This window comes from Natrix helvetica (genome assembly GCF_964273705.1).
Source record: "Natrix helvetica genome assembly, chromosome: 4".
In the NCBI taxonomy this organism is placed as follows: domain Eukaryota; kingdom Metazoa; phylum Chordata; class Lepidosauria; order Squamata; family Natricidae; genus Natrix; species Natrix helvetica.
In genome coordinates this window covers 144,052,958-144,072,149 of record NC_138550.1, presented here as the reverse complement: position 1 = coordinate 144,072,149, position 19,192 = coordinate 144,052,958, and the positions used below count along the sequence as shown (strand labels likewise).

General features: G+C 40.4%; 2 protein-coding genes across 3 annotated transcripts in view; both read right to left on the bottom strand.

Annotated features, from left to right (window-relative positions):
* Window positions 1-19,192, bottom strand: part of CPQ (carboxypeptidase Q) — a 638,038-nt gene that overhangs the window by 192,542 nt on the left and 426,304 nt on the right. The window lies entirely within an intron of this gene.
* Window positions 1-19,192, bottom strand: part of SDC2 (syndecan 2) — a 90,970-nt gene that overhangs the window by 10,567 nt on the left and 61,211 nt on the right. For both annotated transcript variants that reach the window (XM_081952175.1, XM_081952174.1), the window contains exon 2: window positions 2,987-3,098. In XM_081952175.1, coding sequence (XP_081808301.1) covers window positions 2,987-3,098 — 112 coding nt within the window. The remainder of the gene's footprint in view (window positions 1-2,986; window positions 3,099-19,192) is intronic.

Genomic DNA, 19,192 nt, shown 5'->3' with positions numbered 1-19,192 from the left:
CTCCCAGAATTCCCCAGCCAGTCATGCTGGCTGGGGAATTCTGGGAGTTGAAGTCCACAAGTCTTAAAGTTCCCAAGTTTGGACACCCCTGGGTTAAGCCCTTGAATTTTAAACCTTAGTATCGTTTATTATGGCATTTTTTTGGTGTTATACTGTTATTTATATTGAGATTTGATTTTTTTTTCTCCCCAACACAACAACTTTCAATATACAAGCATGTATTCTTATATAGTTGTATTGTTTCCATAAGCAATAGTTGTTTTGGTTATACTATCAGACTTGGGCTGCAAAACCGATATGACAACTAGATAACAGGAAGCAGATAGAGAAAACATGTAGTTGCCATTTACTGTTCATTTGGATTTTGGCAGCCCGAATCTGACATAGTAAATCCAATTTCAAGAATGCTGCGGCATTTTAAAAATTAACAGATATAAAATTAGGGTTTGTGCTTTTGATTAATTTCAAGATATGTACAGAAGTGAGCGCCAATGAGAAGAATTTGTGTTCTTTTAAAAGACAATAATTTGAATATATGAAGGTCATCTGAATGGACAACTCAAATCCATGATATAAGTGTTAGCTGAGCAACAAGTTCTATATTTTCAAGTTTCTATAGGTTGACTCCTCTCTTCTGCCTCTATCCATTGTCTGTCTGTCTGTCTATATCCCACCTTTATTATTTTTACAAATAACTCAAGGAAGTGAAGATATCCGACACCTTCCTACTCCTATTTTCCCCACAACAACAACCCTGTGATGTAGGTCTGGCTGAGAGAAAGAACCTAGCTGGCTTTGAGCCAGTCACAAATCCTCTTTAGCCCTCACTTCTGTGCCTTCATATTATCTGAACCCATGAACGCCAGCTTCTTTCCCAAAATCAATTCCATGGTTCCATATAATTTCATCCAATGAGCCAGTAAAATCATTCTTATGGAACAGACATTTTTTTAAAAAAAAAATGCATCTTGTTTTTGATGAGATGCATGTAATTTTGATAAAAATGCATGCAAACAGCATCACTGTTAGGATGCCTGGCACTTGTGATCTCAGATGAGAAGAGTGGAATCAAACCTATTCACAGAATAGCTTTTGTTCGTTTGTTTTATTTTGTTTGTTTTATTGGATTTATATGCCACTCTTCTCCCAAAGGACTCAGGGCGGTGTACAACATTAAAAAAACACACATCCCAAAAGTTAAAAGACAATACATTTAAAAATGAGTTAAAATTAACAGGCCAGGCCGGGGGGACTGGGGGGGACCTTCAGCCAATCACTCTCTCTCTCAATTTGACTTAGGCCACAGGACTGTTGTTGAGGGAAAACAGATGTAAGAAGGAATATAGGCATGCTATCTGTGTTCCAGGTTATACTTCTAATTCACACACACACACACACACAAACACGTTTTCTGAATTTTCTGCAGTCTATGAATTACGTACATTCTGTACACATTGACTGTAATAAATACACACACACACAAGTATTCCTACACACACATACATTTTTTTCTGAATTTTCTACAGTCTATGAACTAGGTACATTCTGTACGTATTGACTAAATGTTGCCTCACACATTACAATCCGTTAGGAAGACGTAAATACCAGTCACGATGATACATGTAGGGAGCATAGAAAGTTGTGTATTACTGAGTCGGATTACTGCTCTATCTAGTCACTGCCATCTGCTTTGACAACTCATGCTTCACTCCTCTCTAGAGCCAACAGCTGGAAGAGAAAGCCAGACAAAGGTTGCTTTGCTGGCTACGTCTTGAAGTATCTATTGGGTACCCAGCAAACCCACACAGGAGTCTGTGTCTCTTGTCTCCCAGATCTGATTGGAAGAAGTAAAAACACATGGCAGGTAGTTCTTGACTTATGAGAAAATGTCTATTGCTAAGCAAGGTAGTTGTTAAATGAGTTTTGCCCCCATTTACAACCTTTTTTACTCAAAGATTCCTTTATTAGGAGTGCCAGCAGCCTCGGCAAAAAGTTTCTCTCTCACCACAGACTAACAAGTCCATCCGGCTGGGAGATGAATAGTTGTCTGCCACATCAATTCATCACCACTCCCTGACTTTTATCCTCAGAGCTAGGGTGGGCTTTCGCTAGCAGCGGTGGCTCTTCCTTCCCAAGGATCAGCCCACAGATTTCCACTGCTCTCCTCTCCTCTGCGCATCTGCACGTCAGGCACTGGATCGAGCTGTTCCTTCTCTTCGTCATCAGCCACCTCCAGACCTCGGGGCTGTTGGCTCTCCATCTAAGGGCTGATGGACAGCCCAGACTCTGCCTCGGTCTCTCTCTCTCTCTCTCTCTGCCAGCTCCATTACCACTTCCCCCTCAGAGCTCTCAGTTGCCTTTATGCTGACCCCAACTCCTAGGTCTCCTCCTCCTCTGATTCGGCTGCTGGAGGGGCCACAACACCTGCGGTCATTACATGTGGCTTGTACAAAGGGTGATTATATGATTCTGAGACAGTGCAACTATCATAACTACATGCCAGTTGCCAAGTGGCCTGTATTTTGATCACGTGACCATAGGATGCTGCAATGGTCATAGGTATGAATCATATATGCTTTTTCAGGGCTATAGTAACTTCAAACGGTCACTAAATGAATGGTTGTAAATCAAGGACAAGCTGTAGTTTGCTTTGGTTTTGCATGCAACCAAGGTTTGGCGCAGCTTTAGGTGCAAAAACGGGATCCTGGCTTGATTTCAATCTGCAATTCCGCACTGCAGAGTGGTGGGATATTAGGGTGGAGGAGACATTCCTGGCTAATTTCAGACTCAAAAGAAAGATGTTCTTCTTCAGCTCTCCAAAAACTGGCTGTACTAATGAGAATGGCAAGTGAGACGACCGATCTTTCCTATTATTTTTGTGGAAAAAAAACCTCAAAACCCTAGCGACGTTAAGGATTGAATAAATTCTCCCATGCAACATGTTATATAATTCATAATCCTTTCTTCCTATAGGCTAGTGACTTACCGGAGCCTGATCCAGAAATATAATCATCGTCATCAAATGGGTAGACTCCTGATGCCTCTTCAATAGAGCTGTTGTCAAGGTATAAGTCTTTATCAGAGGTCAGTTCTGCTCTCTGGAAATAAGCATAAAACAAATGCATCATTAGTTCACTGCCACATTACAGAAACAACCAAAACAACTTCTGATTTAGAGATGCCCTGGTAAATCAATACTATACAGGAATGGGGGAAGCAACTGCAACAAAAAGATAGTGGCAATTTATTTTAAAATATCAACTTTTAACATGGAACGGTGCCGTGAGACTATAAATCGCAATCAGTGTTGAAATGGATTTACCAAACAGTTAGACAAGAGAAATGGAGGATTCATAAAGTGTCATCTTTGAGCTTAATGAATTGGTTGAAGCTTAAAGTTTGTATTTCTTTGGCTCAAGAGGGCATTAAAAGTTACATTAAAAATTAAAAGGACCCTAGCTCCTCCATCTCTTTGGATACCTATGCACAGGGGTGGGCTGTTGTGGGTTCGCGAGAATCCATAGCTAATGTTATGGCCGGTTTGGAAAACCTCCAAATCCCACCCCTGGCTGACCCCACCTCTCCCACCCCTCCCCTCCGCTCACAGGAGTCTCCACGCGGTCCATTTTGGATGGGAGGTAAATGCAGGTCCTGTGCGGCGGCTCAAGGAGGGGGGAAAATGGGCCTCCTGGAAGTTCCTGGGAACTTCCCAGGAACTTCCTGTTTCCAGCCTCTGGAGCCCGGTGGAGGACGTTTTTGCTCTCCCAGAGGATCGAGGAAAGCCTCCGGAGCCTGGGGAAGGCAAAAATCCCCCCCCCCCCCAGGAGGCTGACTAGGCCACACCCACCATGGTCATGCCCACCCAGCAATAGGGCAGAGAACCCATTGCTGAAAATTTTGAAGCCCACCGCTGCCTATGCATCATAACCTCCAGGAGAATATACCCAATACTGCAAATTGTTAGTTGCTGACATCATCCATGTATTAGAAAAAGGAGATGAGAGATCACTTATTTTCCTTTTATGTGACAATTCACAGATAAATGAGTAAAAGTAGTATGGACAAGCAAAAATCTAGGGTTAGGGTTTCAGTTTAGGGCTTCGGTGCTCCAGAAGAAGAATGGTAGTTTATCAAGCTTCAGCTGTACCAACATGGGGGAAGAAGGCACTGTTTGTTTCAATATCAGAATAAACCACACTATTTTCCAGCTGTTCAAGAAAACAGGTGTTTGTTGATCCTAGTTATAGAGAACTCGGGTGGATTATCTCTGGCTAATATTTCGTCTGCCATTCCAATCATGTGACTAACAAAATAAAAAGGTAAATGTGTGCACGCATATACACACAGATATGCAGCCCACCATCCATTACAACTAATGTAAATATAAGAAGTCATACGCAAGCTTTCCAAAACAGTCAAGCTCCTAATAAGAATTCTCTTTGAACCCTTTTAAAGGGGCAGAGCACTTCCAAGACTACCATATGGTAATCATTGTTCTGTCTCTTTGATAAAAGACATGAAAAGCTGCTGCTCTTTGAATACAAATAATTGATCACCTAAGTAAAGTTTATTCATATCACTTTCAAGCTTAATGTGCAAAAATGGGCAAAAAATATGATTTCAAAAAAAGCTTAAATCAAGGCAAACATGTTTAGTATACAATATGGTACATAACTTAGAAGTAAAAGTGTGAAACAATTATGATTTCAAAAAGCTTAAATCAAGGTAAATATGCTTACGATGCAATACGACACATAACTTAGAAGAAAAATCCAACAAAATTTAGCAGGATTTACTTCCAGAACAGTTTGTGTAGGTTTCATTCTGAGGCATTTAACATTAGACTCATAAAAAAGCTGCAGAAACTCTGTTCAGCACACTTAATCAGGGATTGCATTCCCATCCAGCAGTTATTATCCCACTTATACTGATATTCTTAGAATATAATGCTGAAAAATCCTCTGACCTAAATCCTTCGCATATTATAAGGCAATGATCTTTGGTGCCCAGTTGAATATTGAATAAACAAGAATAAATCCAAATGGATGTGCAATAGATTAGTGCCCACTAAGCACTAAATACAGGTTGCTTCATCTCAAATATCTGCTGAATGCAGACATCTGGAAATAGCTACCCTATTACAAGACATCAACACATTTCAAAATGTATTTCTACAGAAAGTATTTCCTGTTAGACCTACATTCAATGATACTCTCTGGTGTTAAGTTTCAAGAAGAATAAAGTCTATAGGATGGCAATTGCTTCCCTGTTCAGCTAACATATTTAAATAAATAGAAGTATTCTAATATTCATTTTATAATAACTAGAGAAGAAATACAGCAAAGCCAGTATAAAAAATGCTTATTCCGTCGTAACAATATTCATGTATCTACATAAATAGACTCATAGCTATTTCCTTCTATGATATCTATAGTAATTCAATAAAAGATTTAGAGATATAAGAATTCTCAGAATCCTTGTAGAGATTATAACTCTCAAGATGCTTTTTGTTATGAAATGCTGAGATAAGGAAATGATTTTCCATTCCTGTTCATTTTCACTACTTCTTACTTGATATTTGTATAACATATATAGAGTATCTTCAGAATGATAAGCAAAATATTAATGCATATAAAACATTTGCAAAGAATGTAAATAGTTTTGAGAGCATTTCCTTTCTAAATAGATCTATTTAAAAGTCTGTGTAAATGTACAAATAATGGCACTGTAAGACATATACTTTTTTCTGACAGCGAGCGTCTCAGATTCTTCAGCATCAGGGGAGTAACATTTAATAAAGGATCAAGTCTTGGAAGAATCTGCCTCGGGTCTCAATAAGTTTTATTAAGCATGCTTTCTATAGTGAAGTTTTCAGTGACATAGAATATCAGCCCGAAAAAGTCCACCACTGAAAAGGTTGAATGGTGTTCAAAAATTAACTTAAACTTCATTGTTTCCTTTCTTAAACCATTTTTCCTGAGACTGACTAATTGACTGACTGACTGATTGACTGACCAACCGAGATTGTGTCTTTGGACATTGGATATATCTTTACATGTGTTTTATATGATGCTGAGTTCTTGTCCAGACTTAGAAACATCTGCACTTTAAGGGATTAAGACTGATGTCCTTTCTTTAACAACTCTTAACTAATATCATGGCTCTCATAAACCATTTGCTGTCTTGACAAGGGAAAAAATAGATATACATATATTTCAGAGTCTGTATTCAGCAATCTTGTGTTAGCAAAACAACAGTGGAAATGAGCAAACTGTATGGATGCTTCAACATATTCTGGGTATACTCAGCATTTTATTTATGCAGTTCATTAAAACATTATTCTCACCCATTAGCTCAGAAATTGGCAAAGATGTGCCAATGAGACCAACTCACTCATAACCATTTCTCTATGCTCCCATCTTCCTTCACCATCTTCCATTTTTAAAAGAGAACTCGCATTCTGCAGTTCCAATCCGCAGGGTAATGTTTATTCACAGTAATATAATATTCTTAGAAATGAAATGAAAACAACGTATATTTTTTGTTTGAAAATGTGTCCGCCTACTTATAAGGGCAAAGGTAAGTTGGGGAATCACAAGAAATAATAAGTGGGGGGGGGGGAACCACCATTTGCTTTCTCTAGCTTTAAAGTTTCCATGACCACCATGGCATTTAGTCCATAAAATAAGCACATGGCAGCCATTTTTAAAAACTATCCTCAAAAATCCAAAATATTCCTCTCAATGCACAAACAAAAGGTTGCCTATTGATAGAAATTATCATTGTCCTTAATGGTACCCAATGGATTCCTAGCATTTCCAACATCTTCCAGCCAAAGGAAGATGTCTAGAACCCCACAAATGCCTTGGTAAGGCCACACTTGGAATACTGCATCCAGTTTTGGTTGCCATGATGTAAAAAAGATGTGGAGACTCTAAACAGAATGCAGAGAAGAGCAAAAAAGATGATTAGGGGACTGGAAGCTAAAACATATGAAGAACAGTTGCAGGAACTGGGCATGACTAGTTTAAGAGAAAGAAGGACTAGGGGAGACATGATAGCAGTGTTCCAATATCTCAGAGGTTGCCACATAGAAGAGGGAGTAAAACTATTCTCCAAGGCTCTTGAGAGTAGAACAAGAAGCAATGGGTGGAAACTAATCAAGGAGAGAAGCAACTTAGAACTGAGGATAAACTTCCTGATAGTTAGAACAATTAATCAGTGGAACAGCTTGCCTCCAGAAGTTGTGAATGCCCCAACACTGGAAGTCTTTAAGAAGCTGGATAGCCATTTGTCTGAAACAGTATAGGGTTTCCTGCCTAAGCAGGAGGTTAGACTAGAAGACCTCCAAGGACCCTTCCAACTCTGTTTTCTATTCTATTCTATTCCATAAACCTGGGAGGTCATGTTAGTTCGAGGAAACTGAATTTATCCATTGCTTCAGTAAAGGCTAGAAGGAATGCAGTGTTTATTAGGAATTCAGCTCAATACAGAGTGTCTATGTGAATCTATTTTTTTTCATCCAGTTAAAAAAAGATGAAGACATCCTCAAGATGAGTTGATTCCTAATGACTACATGGGAAAGGTCCATGATTTTTCCCCCTTGGCCACAGCAAAGAGTGGTTTGCCATTTGCTGCTACAAGAACTGTGCTCTCTGTGAAACTATCTAAAAGTTCTAAATACAATATCCATTAGGGCTGGTCTTTCTGTTATTATTTGATATACTTACTGAAGTTTTATTGATTTACTGTCAAAACCAAGAAACGAGCAAAATGACAAAGATTGTGTATGAAAGGAATGTATTGAAAACACAGGTTTTCAAATGTTGAGCTGATGACCTATGGAATTTTATATGTAGGTCACTAACTACCTTCCATGATGACATCTTTGCAACCTGCAAGAGAAACCAAATCTGAGCCCAAATTTCAGCAAGGTTTCATGTGAATCTCTACAGCAGGGGTGCCAAGCTCTATTTCGTGGAGAGCCACATCAGAGTTGTGTTTGACCTCGGGAGGCTGACGTCATTCGTGTCAGGGGTGCCTGTGGTGGCTCAAGTGCTCTGACAACAAAAATGGAGCTCCGGGGGGCTGCCCGCAGTCCTCCCAAGCTCTGTTTTTACTGGCAGAGGCACTGCAGGCCAGTCTTTTGCTGTTTTCAGGGTGGCCCTACCAGGCAGATCTAAGCACTCTGCGGGTTGGATCTGGCCCCTGGGCCTTGAGTTTGATATTCCTGCTTTACAGCACGGGTATCTGCAGCAGCTCACTGCTTTCATCAGCAGCATCATGATGTAAGCTCTGCCCCTTTTGAACATACACGTGGCATGACTTGCTTCACAGTGCTATAACGCTACTTTCGTCATGGCTCAGGACCTAGTTACTTACGGGATCGTATTCTGCCCCATACATCCCTACGACCAATTCGCTCGCACAGAGAGGGACTCCTCCAGGTGCCGTCCACCAAACAGTGCCGAGGGGCGGCGCCTAGGAGTAGAGCCTTCTCTGTGGCGGGCCCAGCCCTGTGGAATGATCTCCCCCCGGATATTAGGATCACCCCTGACCTCCGCTCCTTCCGTGTAAAGCTCAAGACCCACCTATTTCAAGTAGCTGGCCTGGCTCAACCATAGTCTGAACATATCGCTCCTGACGGGTTTTTTATTTTTGTAATTTATTTAATTTACTTAGGGGATTTTAATATTGTGATTTTAATTGTCTCCATCCATTTGTCCACCTCTTCTTTGTATATGTCTTTGTATACGTCTATATTATATGTATGTCTGTCTATACCTGTATTTTTATATTTTTATTGTACGCCGCCCCGAGTCCTTCGGGAGAGGGTGCGGCTAAGAAATAAATATTTATTATTATTATTATTATTATTATTATTATTATTATTATTATTATTATTATTATTATTATTATTATTAGCGCCTCCTGCTCCTACTCCTCCGTGGATGCTGCTGCTTCACAGCAATTAAATCAATTTCCTATCTCAGAAACAAATCAGATGTATGAATTTGGACTCTGTAACTTCAAAAAAATGTAGATAATAAAATATCAAATCTTCCCACCAGATACTAGATGTCCTTGTTCTAGATATTTTATGTTTGTTACCGAGTTTGGTGAGTTAAGGATAGCTTTTGAGAATTTGTGAACCTTGCTAAAATGACAGCCTTTTGTTGTTCTTTCCAGATGTTTGAAAAGAAACACCTAAATATTTAAGTACACTAATCTGTCACTAATGTGACAGAGCTGAGGTTGAGACAGCAGAGCATGTCCTTCTATTTTGCCCTATGTATAGCTCGGATAGATCTAGGTTACTGTCTCTTCCTGAAATCGTCCCTTCTGGTCCTGATGGCTGTGATTTGTTTGTGCATTGCCTTGGGGGATGTCTCCTCGTACATCACCTCTCAGGTTTCCAGGTTTTTCTTGAGAGCTGTGACCATTAGAGGAGAGAGCTGTAACCTCCCTTAGTTGGGCTCTTGGTGACTGGCTGCTGTGTCTCTTTTGTAGTGGTCGTGTTTTGGTCTGTGACTGTAAATAAAGTATTATTATTATAAGTACACTAATCAGAAGTAAAATTGCTCATTTTCCAGGAGGGATGACAGATGACAGTTCTTTTGGGGAAAGCAATTATTTTAGCTTTATCATAGTTAACAATCAGTCTTTCCTCTCCTGGACAGAAAAACAAGGCTTGAAGACTCAATCTCAGCCCAACTTTGTGAGAAGAATTACATCTCTACCAACTGACAAAAGAACTGAAATAGGTCTATTGATCAGCTCTGGGTGATGAAACTCATGAACCATGACTTGCTTCATAGAATTAATTTAAAACTGAAAAGAGAAGAGCCACGACATGTCCTGGTTTCACCTTCTGAATGGAGAGTAAGCATGCCAGACAAATTTTATTGCATTCTTTGACAAAGTGACAAAATTAGTAAACCAGCGAAATGCTATGGACATAGTGTACTTAGATTTCAGTAAGGCCTTTGACAAAACAGACCACAACCTACTATTTGCTATGATAGAAAAATGTGAGTTAGACAGCATCACCACGAGATGGATTTCTAACTGTCTGACCAACTGCACGCAACGTGTAGTCCTTAACGAAACTGTATCTACATTGAGGGAAGTATGCAGTTGGATACCCCAAGGCTCTGTCTTAGGCCCAGTACTTTTCATTTATCTTCAGCAATGATTTAGACAAGGGGATAGAAGAGGGAATTTGCAGACAACACCAAGCTGGCAGGAATACCCAACACTCCAGAAGATAGGCTCAAAATACAGAAGGATCTTGATAGATGTCACCATGAGCCCTATCAAACAAAATTAAATTCAGTGATGACAAAAAATTCTACATTTAGGCAAGAAAAACCAAATGCACAGGTACAGAATAGAATAGGTGGTACCTGGCTCAATAGTAGTAACTGCAAGAGGGATTTGGAGCCCTAGTGGACAATCACTTAAATGTGAGCCAGCAGTGTGCTGCAGCTGCCAAAAAAGTCAACATAGTCGTAAGCTGCATTAACAAACAGAAGGATAGAATCAAGATCATGTGAAGTGTTAATGCCACTTTATAATGCCTTGGTAAGGCCACACTTGGAATACTGCATTCAGTTTTGGTCACCACGATATAAAAAGGACATTGAGACTCTAGAAAGAGTGCAGTGAAGAGCAACAAAGATAATTATAGCACTGGAGGTTAAAACATACAAAGAACAATTACAAGAATTGGGTATGTCTAATTTAATAGTAATAATAAAAGGACTACAGGTGACATGATAGCAGTGTTCCAATATGTAAGGGGCTGCCACAAGGAAGACAGGATCAACCTATTCTCCAAAACAAAAGAAGGCAGAACAAGAAGCAATGGATGGAAACTAATCAGGGAGTGAACCAGCCTACAACTAAGGAGGAATTGCCTGACAGTTAAAACAATCAGTGGAATGACTTGCCTCTAGAAATCGTGAGTGGCCCAACACTGGAGATTCTTAAGAAGAAATTGGATAACTAATTGTCTGCAATGGTATACTTGCAGAGCCTTCCTTATGAAAGGGTCAACCAATATTTAGAATTCATACTTGTACACACAAAAGCATTAGTTTACGAATCCAGTGTTTGCCTATGGCAATAAAAACTCCAGATCTCACGATCAAAAATTTTCTAGTATTGTATTGTTTGGATTGTTATCACAGTTACTATATAATGTGGAGGAAGTAACAGCAATATTATTCACATATTGTGTATCTGATGATTGATATTTTCCTGGGGCTGCATAAATAGTGACATAGCAATAGCTGTAAACCTTCATTCTACACCTTTTAAAAAGACACTTTATTAAAAAAATTGCAAACATCTGAAATTACATTAAAATGCTGCATAGTGGGATGAAAGGGATTCTTGAAAGTGAGGTCATCTATCTCTATAAACGTGATCTGAACTGTTAAACATATCTTTGATACGAGAGAGAGGGGGGGAGGGAGGGAGGGGGGGAGGGAGAGAGAGAGAGAAAGCAGAATGTTTTTGAAGATGCTTAATTGCTTCCAAACATTATTATAACATCCATCATCCCCCATAGCAAAACTATGTTATTCCCATATTTATGGACCAACAAATATCTCCATTATCAGCATAGCTGGAGGTCTTCAATGACTGGCTAAAGACAAAAAGTGTAGTCACCCAGTGTGTGTGCAATACTGCCATTGTCAGCCTTGCAATTTTCTTGAGTGCTCCATCTTAAAGATATTTACATTTCTGACTTTCACAACACAAAAGTCTTCCCCTTCCAAGTTGGTAATGATATTTCAACTTAAAGTACCTTTGTTGGACATATGCGGATGACTGCCAATTAACATTCATCTCATTAAATGTTACCATCTACGTATTTCAGTAGTCTCAGGGCAGTTTATAAAATCCAGTACAGGTAGTTCTCATTGACTAACTGCCTTGTTAGCGACATTTAAATTTACAACAAAGTTTCAAAAAAGCTTTATGACCAGTTCTCACAGTTACAACCTTTGCAATGTCCTAGGGATTGCCATTTTGGGCACTCTGCAACTGTCTTTCAACAAGCAGAATTAATGGAGAACATGGAAGTGAAATCAAAGGTTGTAGTCATGTGATGTCTTGTTTAGCAACTGCAGTGTATAGCGATAGAGTTGCTGGTTCAAATTATGGTTGGTTAAGTGAGGAGTACTTGTACACAATACACAGATAAACCTCCAAGTGGCCTTAACGACTCTCTAAAAGGACGCAAATTACCAGCTGTCTGCAAGGCATATAAATCCTCCCATTCCCCACCACTCAATAAGAGCTGAAGAAGCTTCTTGGAGGAGAAGTGAAACATCTTCAAAGAAAAAACAAGAAAGTCCACTTGCCTCTTGAAAAAGCACCTTTGGGACAACCATGACCTCTGGATGACTGAAAATCTCCACACACAACTAAAATGGTTAAAACATACAAGATAAGTATGTCTACCCTGTCTCCCTGAAAATAAGACCTCCCCAGATGATAAATCCAATCAGACTTTTGAGTGTATGGGCTAAAATAAGCCCTCCCCGAAAATATTGCAACACAGCAGCAGCCATGATGTGACCATGCTCAACTCCTCCTGCACCTCAAAAATAATAAGACCTCCCCCAAAATAAGGCCAAGCGCTTATTTCGGGGGTTAAAAGAAAATAATACCCTGTCTTGTTTTCACAGAAACACGGTACTTGTTTAACTGTACACATTTATAGAGTAAAAAGTGTCTTTCAAGCTTTAGATTACTGCAATGTGGAAATGTACATCCTCTCTCCTCATTTTAAGCGCAGCGTCTTAAGTATCCAGACAGGAAACAAACCAAATTATGCAACACTTTCAAGGAAATGTTTTGTACTGTTCTGAGGTAAGGTAAAGTCTATTACTCAATTATTTCTGGCTGTGCATACTCTCTAATTAACATGCCAGTGTGAATTGCATTGCTTCTCTTTCTTCCTCTGACCTCTTTAAAATACTTTTTGACGTTTCCTTTTCATTTAGATTTAACTGTCTACTCCGTTGTATTTCTGTATCGTTTTTTTTAGGAGCCGAAAGCCTCTTCCTCCCACCCCAAAAGAATAACATTCAGTTTTTTTTTTAAATGTTCTGCTTCTGGATTTATTTAAAGTTTGGTGCTTTTAGCTGCCACCATATTTAAGCTCTTGGCTTTCTTTCCGAAATGGTTGGTGTCTGAACATCGCTCTGAAGAAATCTGAAAAAGGCACTTCTGAGAAAATCAACTACTTCAAGACTGGTAAGAGACACTACAAGTTGGAGTTACAAAGAGAATTTGAATTCTTCAAACCATTAACAGCAGCAAGGCAGCAAGCTAACTAGACTGCTGCCTTATCAATGGATTGACTTCAATTAACAGTTCCACATATCTCGCTCTTCCTTATTTGAATAAAAAAAGTCCTTGCTGAAAAGGCTTGAAAACAGCAAAATGCTTGCTGAGATGGAAAACACACATTTTCCGGATTGCCCTAGAGTCAATTTAATGTTCACACATTTGGGACTCTATTTGTTAATGGGCCAGATTTATTCCCTCAATTTATTAACAATCAGGAAGTTCAGGGTTATATATTCATACATATACATTTCCTCCGCCTCCTTTTTTCCCCTTTCCTTCTAGAAGACCTCCCTTCCAGGATAAGTCTATTGTATTATATAAACCCCAAGATAACCTTGCTGGCTTACATGCTGGTAACTCTAACCCTTAACCTTTTCTTTGATCCCGTTTGCCAGGAGTTAAGTGCTGAAATGGCAAGATATCCCCCTGGAAACCTGTTAAATGTTCGTTCGTTCCATCCATCCATCCATCCATCCATCCATCCATCCATCATTGGAAGAAGTATCCATCTGGTTCAGTTACAAGCCGGGAGAAAGACACTGGAAACATGGAGGCTGATTGGAAAGATGGTTTATTGATGGACAAGACCACATGATTTTGAGGTCCTGGGCAGCTGAACCACATGGAATGGAGAGGGGGGGTTATTTATACCCTCTCTGGGCTTTGAACTTGAGCTTCCTGATCCTGTGGCAAGGGCATGCATTCTATTGGTTGCTGTCAGACTCCCAAGGGGCTATGCAGGGGTCATAGCTGAGGTTGTCTGAGCTCCCAGGTTTGGTTGAAGCTTGGGAGGGTGATAATGGAACAAATAGGCTTGTGTTCTGAAAGGGTGTTGGGCAATTCCTATTGTGTCTTAATGGCTTTGCCCTGTTTGGATCTTGAGTGAGGGCTAATCCCATCATCCTGAGGCTGAAGGTCTTTTGTCTTATAGATAGGCTGGCCAGTCCTGCTGGGTCTATTAAAAAAGGTGGGGGCTCCTTTCCAAGAACATGTTTCTCCTTTAGGGAAATATAATGTTCTGCCTTTTTAATATCTATCATCTATCTATCTATCTATCTATCTATCTATCTATCTATCTATCTATCTATCTATCTATCATCTATCTATCATCTATCTATCTATCTATCTATCTATCTATCTATCTATCTATCTATCTATCTATCTATCTATCTATCTATCATCTATATCTATCTATCTATCTATCTATCTATCTATCTATCTATCTATCATCTATCTATCTATCTAACATCTATCTATATCTATCTATCTATCTATCTATCTATCTATCTATCTATCTATCTATCTATCTATCTATCTATCTATCCATCCATCCATCCATCCATCTATCTATCTATCTATCTATCATCTATCTATCTATCTTCAACTGAGCAACTGTACATCAATAAGTAATGGGATGTACCAAGAAAATAATTGGCAACCTACCCCTCCCTATTAAAGTCTCACTGATTGTTTTTTTCCCTGACAGATGGGGTGAAACGTTTATTTCTATTTTTAGGGAAATAGAAATAACAACTCCCCTCGCCCAGTTAAATACCATACCTGAAATAAAAGCCCCATTTCTAAAGCTTACTTTCTAATGTGGAGCAATAACTAGTGTCAACAATGAATGCACTGTATTGTTACATAATACGGTAACACTGAACAGGCAATTAAGACAAATATAACTGGAGAGTTTTTATTAATTTTGAAAAACATTACTACAACCATTAGAGAAATGACATGGTGTTCCTAGTATTATTTTTTATGGCTTACTTGCTCTTTTACTCTTGTACAAAATGCTGCTTTCAGAATAATTGTAATCCACTTTGGGCACTGTTTTCCTTAGGAAAACAGATATAAATCTATAAAATGAACCAATTAAACTTATCAAAATGCTACAGGAATTTTAATATCTATGTTATGGCCAGACCTTTAATTTTCAGGCTCACTGATAAACATTCCAAATAAAATACATCTATCTTTTGTCATTACATTAATTGCTAAAGGCAGCTATGTTCAGAACAGCTTACCTCCTGCAACAATATCTGTAAAAGCATCAAACACCCACATCTGCCTATCCCAGGTTTTTGGGAAGGACTCGATAGGCAAACCAAAATGCCAAATTAAGCATGAACATCTGGCTGACTGTGTGACAAACCGTGACAACAACCAAACAGTATGATAAAGTAGCAACAATGGTATGCTGGAATATCTGCAAATAAAAAGCACTTGACTGTAAGAATACTGGACACCGTAATACCTGGAGACAGTAGGTTAGAAGAGAAAGAAATAGAAAAAATCACACAATATAAAAACCTGCAGGGCTGTGACAAAAGAAAGCAAAGAGAGTACCAATAGTGATAGGAACCTTCCGTGCAATTTCAAAACATCTGGAGGACCATTTGAACAGCATCAGCATTGACAAAATCACTACCACTCAATTCCAAAAGGCAGCTTTACTTGGAAGGCCTTACAATATTCTTCAACGGTACTTTTAATTTTATTAAACATCATCCATTATCCCAGGTCCTTGGCAAGGAAGATAGAGGGATACAAATGTCAAATTCAATCTGAACACCTGACTGACTGTGCAATCAAACATAATAATAATTTATTGAATTTGTATGCCTGACTCTTGGTGGTCCACAACAAAGGAATTATAATTACTGTAAATCAATAGAACATAAAGACAGAATGACAGTCAGAGAAATGGAATCTCTTTTTGAAAATTCTCTTGTGATCATGACGTGTTGGTGTAATAAAGACTAGGCCTGTGATGGCGAACCTATGGCATGCGTGCTACAGGTGGCACACAGAGCCATATTTGCTGGCACTCCAGCTGATTTTCAGCCTTCCAGAGGGCTGGGGGAGGCTGTTTTTACCTTCCACAAGCTTCAGGAAAACCTCCGGAGGCTGGGGAGGGCAAAAAACAGGCCTTGTTGGGGTGGTTTTTCACCCTACCCAGTCTCCAGAGGCTTTTCTGGAGTTAATCCATCAAACATGCCTGGATGGGAAGCAACAGGCTTTGACTCAACCTTAGTAAGACTGAATAGCTTTGGGTTTTAGGACGGGCAACGTTGAGGATCATAGATGCAGTGGTCGGCCGAGGAAACTTAGTGCAGCAGATGAAAGACACATCAAGCTTATTATCCTTCAAAATCGGAAGATGTCCAGCAGTGCCATCAGCTCAGAACTGGCAGAAACCAGTGGGACCCAGATACACCCATCTACTGTCCGAAGAAGTCTGGCCAGAAGTGGTCTTCATGGAAGAGTTGCAGCCAAAAAGCCATACCTCCGACATGGGAACAAGGCCAAGCGACTAAAGTATGCATGAAAACATAGGAACTGGGGTGCAGAAAAATGGCAGCAGGGGCTCTGGACTGATGAGTCAAAATTTGAAATATTTGGCTGTAGCAGAAGGCAGTTTGTTCATCGAAGGGCTGGAGAGTGGTACAATAATGAGTGTCTGCAGGCAACAGTGAAGCATGGGGGAGCTTCTTTGAAAGATGGGGCTGCATTTCTGCAAATAGAGTTGGAGATTTGGTCAGGATCAATGGTGTTCTCAATGCTGAGAAATACAGGCAGATACTTATCCATCATGCAATGCCATCAGTGAGGCATATGGTTGGCCCCAAATTTATTCTGCAGCAGGACAACGACCCCAAGCATACAGCCAAAGTCATTAAGAACTATCTTCAGCGTAAAGAAGAACAAGAAGTACTGTAAGTGCTGGCATGGCCCCCGCAGAGCCCTGATCTCAACATCATCGAGTGTGTCTGGGATTACATGAAGAGACAGAAGGATCTGAGAAAGCCTACATCCACAGAAAATCTGTGGTTAGTTCTCCAAGATGTTTGGAACAACCTATCAGCCGAGTTCCTTCAAAAACGGTGTGCAAGTGTACCTAGAAGAATTGCTGCTGTTTTGAAGGCAAAGGGTGGTCACACCAAATATTGATTTGATTTAGATTTTTCTTTTGTTTGCTCACTTTGCATTTTGAAAATTGACAAAAATAACAATCATTATTTATATTTCTGAAAGCATTCTTTGCTTACAGCATTTTTTACCCCTGCCTACAACTTTTGCACAGTACTGTATGTGTAAAGAGAAGCTAGTCAAGAGTGACTGCTGGTGATTTCAAAAGCATCCATGTTGTTTTCTTGGCAACCGCTCCTTGTACTGAAAGAATGAAAGAAGGCACCCATCCTTTTGCATAAATATATTTTGCATTCTGCATTTGAATATGATTCTGAATTTCCTGGAATCTGTTTTGTGCAATCTTTACACTGACCCTTATTTATTATTTTTCAAATTTTATGCATGCGTGCGCTGGCCAGCTGAGTTCACCTTTTTAAAAGCCATTTTTCGCCTTCCCCAGGCTCCAGAGGCTTTATAGGAGCCTGGGGAGGGCGAAAAGAGCCTCCCCCGCCGCCCCCGGAGGCTTCAGGGACCGTCCGGAGGCTTCCTTGAAGCCTTCGGAATGCTTAAAACCACCCTCCGAGCAAACCGGAAGTGACTTCCGGTTTGCTCAGAGGGTGGTTTTAAGCGATCCGAAGGCTTCAGGGAAGCCTCCGGACGGTCCCTGAAGCCTCCGGAGGGCCTCCGGGGGGGGGAGGCTCTTTTCCCCCTCCCCAGGCTCCTATAAAGCCTTTGGAGCCTGGGGAGGGTGAAAAAAGCATGTAAAAATGGGGGTGTCGCGCGTTATGCACTAGGGAGGGTCGCGCGTTGCATTATGGGTGCAGCACGTCCGCACACGACCCCCCCACGCTCCCCCCACTTGTGGCACACGTGCCAAAAAAGGTTCGCCATCGCTGGTATAGATGTTATCATTTTAATATTAAGAACACATAACATTCTGATTTACCGAGTTTATTTAGCCACTGAGAATAAGAACTACATCGTTGAGCACAGAATAAAGTTGTATGTCACAGCAAATTTAAGATACAAACCTTAATTCAACTCTTGAAATAGCTGAAATACGTTTAGATATTACACTGCAAAATACTCAATATATTATCTTTGCCAAATGTGTAGTGATAGGGAACAATGATACATTTTGCTTCAAATTGAATCTTCATGAAATATATGGCAAAACTCTGTTCTAGTAGCTATATTTCAGTGAAAATCTCGAATATTGAAGCATTGAGATTCTAATGTTTATAACAAAAATAAAGTGAGAGTCAATTACTAATAAATGTCAATCAAATCCTCTACTCATATTGCTGGCTATAATGAAAAAATATATTAATCTTGCTGAGGGAGTTCACTGTCCCTCAGATACCCGGGTGTGAGTCCCTTGGTGTGAACTGGGGCCCAGGGAGGCAGTGGGGCTTGCTGATTGTATACTTGGCTCCTCGCTATGCATCAGCAGCCCTGCCCGAGCTCCTCGAGCTAATCTCAGCGATGGCAGTTGAGACTCCCAGACTTTTGGTCATGGGGGACTTCAACTTGCCGTCAACGGGAGCGGCTTCCGAGGTGGCTCGGGAGTTCATGGCTTCCATGACGGCCATGGACCTGACCCAATTAGTGCAGGGCCCCACTCACGAAGGGGGCCACACACTGGACCTCATTTTTGTATCTGAACAGTGGACGAGTGATCTGGGAATAGGGGACTTAGTCATCACGCCCTTGTCATGGTCAGACCACTCATCCCTCCGGCTGGACTTCCCTGGCGCTATCCCCCACCGCGAGGAGGCGGAACCAGACTCTACAAGCTGGTACCGCCCCAGGCACCTGATGGAATCGGATAGATTCCAGACGGAGCTTGGGCCAATACCTGTAGCCTTGTCCCGCTCCCGCTCCGAGGACCTAGTGATCGCCTGGA